Source organism: Esox lucius, chromosome 13, assembly GCF_011004845.1.
Source record: "Esox lucius isolate fEsoLuc1 chromosome 13, fEsoLuc1.pri, whole genome shotgun sequence".
NCBI classification, from domain to species: domain Eukaryota; kingdom Metazoa; phylum Chordata; class Actinopteri; order Esociformes; family Esocidae; genus Esox; species Esox lucius.
Window position 1 is genome coordinate 14,624,263 of NC_047581.1, and position 2,532 is coordinate 14,626,794.

General features: G+C 49.6%; 1 protein-coding gene across 1 annotated transcript; it reads right to left on the reverse strand.

Annotated features, from left to right (window-relative positions):
• Positions 1-234: 234 nt before the first annotated feature.
• Positions 235-2,103, reverse strand: aplnra (apelin receptor a). The gene has a single exon (XM_010895092.4). The coding sequence runs from the start codon at positions 1,908-1,910 to the stop codon at positions 828-830; it is 1,083 nt and encodes a 360-aa protein (XP_010893394.1). The 5' UTR covers positions 1,911-2,103; the 3' UTR covers positions 235-827.
• Between the last annotated feature and the right edge of the window lie 429 nt (positions 2,104-2,532).

The following is a 2,532-nucleotide window of genomic DNA, read 5'->3' on the forward strand; positions in this document are numbered from 1 at the left end:
TGTGGAGCCTCCATCCAGCTTTCCACCCCACCCGTTCCGCTGTGGAGCCTCCATCCAGCCTTCCACCCCACCCACTTCCCCGACAACATTTGTCAGCTGCCATCTGCCCGTCTGCCCCCTGTCTCCTTCTCAAACTCTGTCATTAAGCTGCAACACCTTCACTCCTCTAACATGCCTCTTCCTCCTCCGCTCTGTCTCCTACCGTCACAAACAACAAGCTATGGTCTCTTATCCCCCCCCCCCCGTTTCTTTCATTAAACAAGTGCTTGTAATAAAATATGAACACATCTGAAACTGCAGAGTATGAAAATACTGTACAACTTTGTGATTTACCCAGTGTATACAGGTTTGTATGTGATATATGTATCACCAACACACATAACCCCTCTATTGACAGTCACGATTCTGGTCCCTTGCAGAGTAATGAATTACATTTGAAAGGGAGAACAGGGAAAAAAAGTCTGTCTGACATGTATATTAACCTTTCGTTTTCTAAGAGTTGGAGGAAGAAAAAAAGCAGCTGTAAGGAGGCCAGCCAGCTGGCCCCAGCATCAGAGTTCAGTCCAGGGGTTTGAGGGATGTTCTGTAGGTTGCCGCGGCTTTCCTCTGGTCACTGAAGCACCGGTTGTGTTGGAAATGGGTGAAAAGTGACCATCCTCAAGAAGGAAAACGCACAGTATATGCAAACCCATGATCAGGAAAACTTCTCTTCTACGCCATAAAAGCATTTGAACAACAGACCCCGGAGGTCTGCGAGTTTCCCAACCAGTGTTCCTGTGGGAGCAATCGGGAACCAGCCAGCAGTCCCACCAAACCTTCCGCTCCCTTTACACTTTGGTGGCCAGAGACTGTACTTCTGACTTCTGTGTCTGGGCGCTGAGTGTGGAGGACATGGAGCTTATCTGCCCATGCATGGCCTTCTTCAGGTTGAGCAGACACAGGCACTGGGAGCGGAAGCGCAGGTCGAAGAAGGCATACAGGAAGGGGTTGAGGCAGCTGTTGACGTAGGCCAGGCAGGTAGCGTACGGGTGGGCCACCAGGAGGAAGCGCTCGAACTCGCAGGAGCTGGAAGCCAGGTTCAGGTAGGACAGGGCATCTATGCTCTTCAGCATGTGGAAGGGTGTCCAGCAGATGGCGAACACCACCACCAGGGTGGTGATGATCTTCAGCAGGCGCCTCTTCTTCTGGTCCTCCTTGCGCAGGTTGTTGAAGTGGCGCGTCACGGTGCAGCCGATGAAGCAGTAGAAGATGGTCATAGCCAGGAAAGGCAGGAGGAAGCCCAGGGCGGACGAGGACAGGCTGAGCCCAGCGATCCACAGGTTCTCGTGTATCTCATTCACGGTGACCAGGCTGAAGTCCATGGCGCAGGTGGTGCGGTTGCTTTTGTCATCGTTCACGGTGGTGCGAAACAGCAGCGTTGGCACAGCCAGCAGGAATGAGAGAAGCCAGATAGCCCCCAGGGAGGCGAGCATGGTGCCCCGCGACCGCAGCCGGCTGCTGGACAGAGAGTGGACGATGGCCAGGTAACGATCAAAGCTCAGGCAGGTGAGGCAGAAGACACTGGCGTACATGTTGACCAGCACGACATAGCTGCTGATCTTACACAGGGCCACACCAAAGGGCCAGTGGTAGCCCAGCGCCGTGTACACAGCCCAGAGGGGCAGAGTGATCACAAAGGTGAGATCGGCCAGGGCCAGGTTTCCTATGTAAACATCTGCTGCGCGACGCTTTGACTGAGACCTCCAGACAGTGAAGATGACCACTCCGTTCCCAGACAGGCCCAGGATGAAGATCAGCATGTAGAGGACAGGGATGAGGGAGAATGACGGCTCCCATTCAGAATAGTCACACAAAGTATCATTGTCATAGTAGTAATCGTAAACGCTTGTATACTCCTCAGTTGGATCCATGTTGAAGTTGATTTTAAGTTTGAAATTGAAAATTAATTCAAACTGTCCAAATCCGTAAAATGGGGAGAATCTGCAGTCCAGAGATACTACAGTAAAATTGAATGAACCCAACAGTCAACAGCGAAAACTAAGGAAAAGTAATGTTACAGGAATGGTCAGTTTTGTATCAAACGCTGGAGGATCCTTATCGGAGGAGAGCACAGGCAGTATGAATGAGTGAGGCAATGCTGCTTGGGTTTTTAAACTCCGTGCTCCACACCCCTCGTTCCCTCCCTCTCAGGACGATTCCCCCTCCCCCATGAAACACTTACCCGACAGCCCCCCTCATCTCACCTCTCTCTACCGCAAGCAAACACCAGTTGCGATAACGCCCCAAAAACCGTCATAGCATTTAAAAATTTGAAGAAAAAGAAATGACAATATCTAAGCTTAAATTGGTTCTCTATGAAGAACTTTTAAAATATGTATTTGTACCGTTATTGATATGAATTGATATCAATTTCGGTTTTATTGATCCTGCCTAGTTTTGACACTATAAAATATCGCTATTTATCAAACCCACAGTTTAATTAACCAATTTAATGTGTTGAGAGCCATAGTTCAATATTTAGGGTTAATTTCT

Coding starts and splice junctions, on each gene's coding strand:
- aplnra (XM_010895092.4), bottom strand. CDS start 1,910: ATGGATCCAACTGAGGAGTATACAAGCGTTTACGATTACTACTATGAC.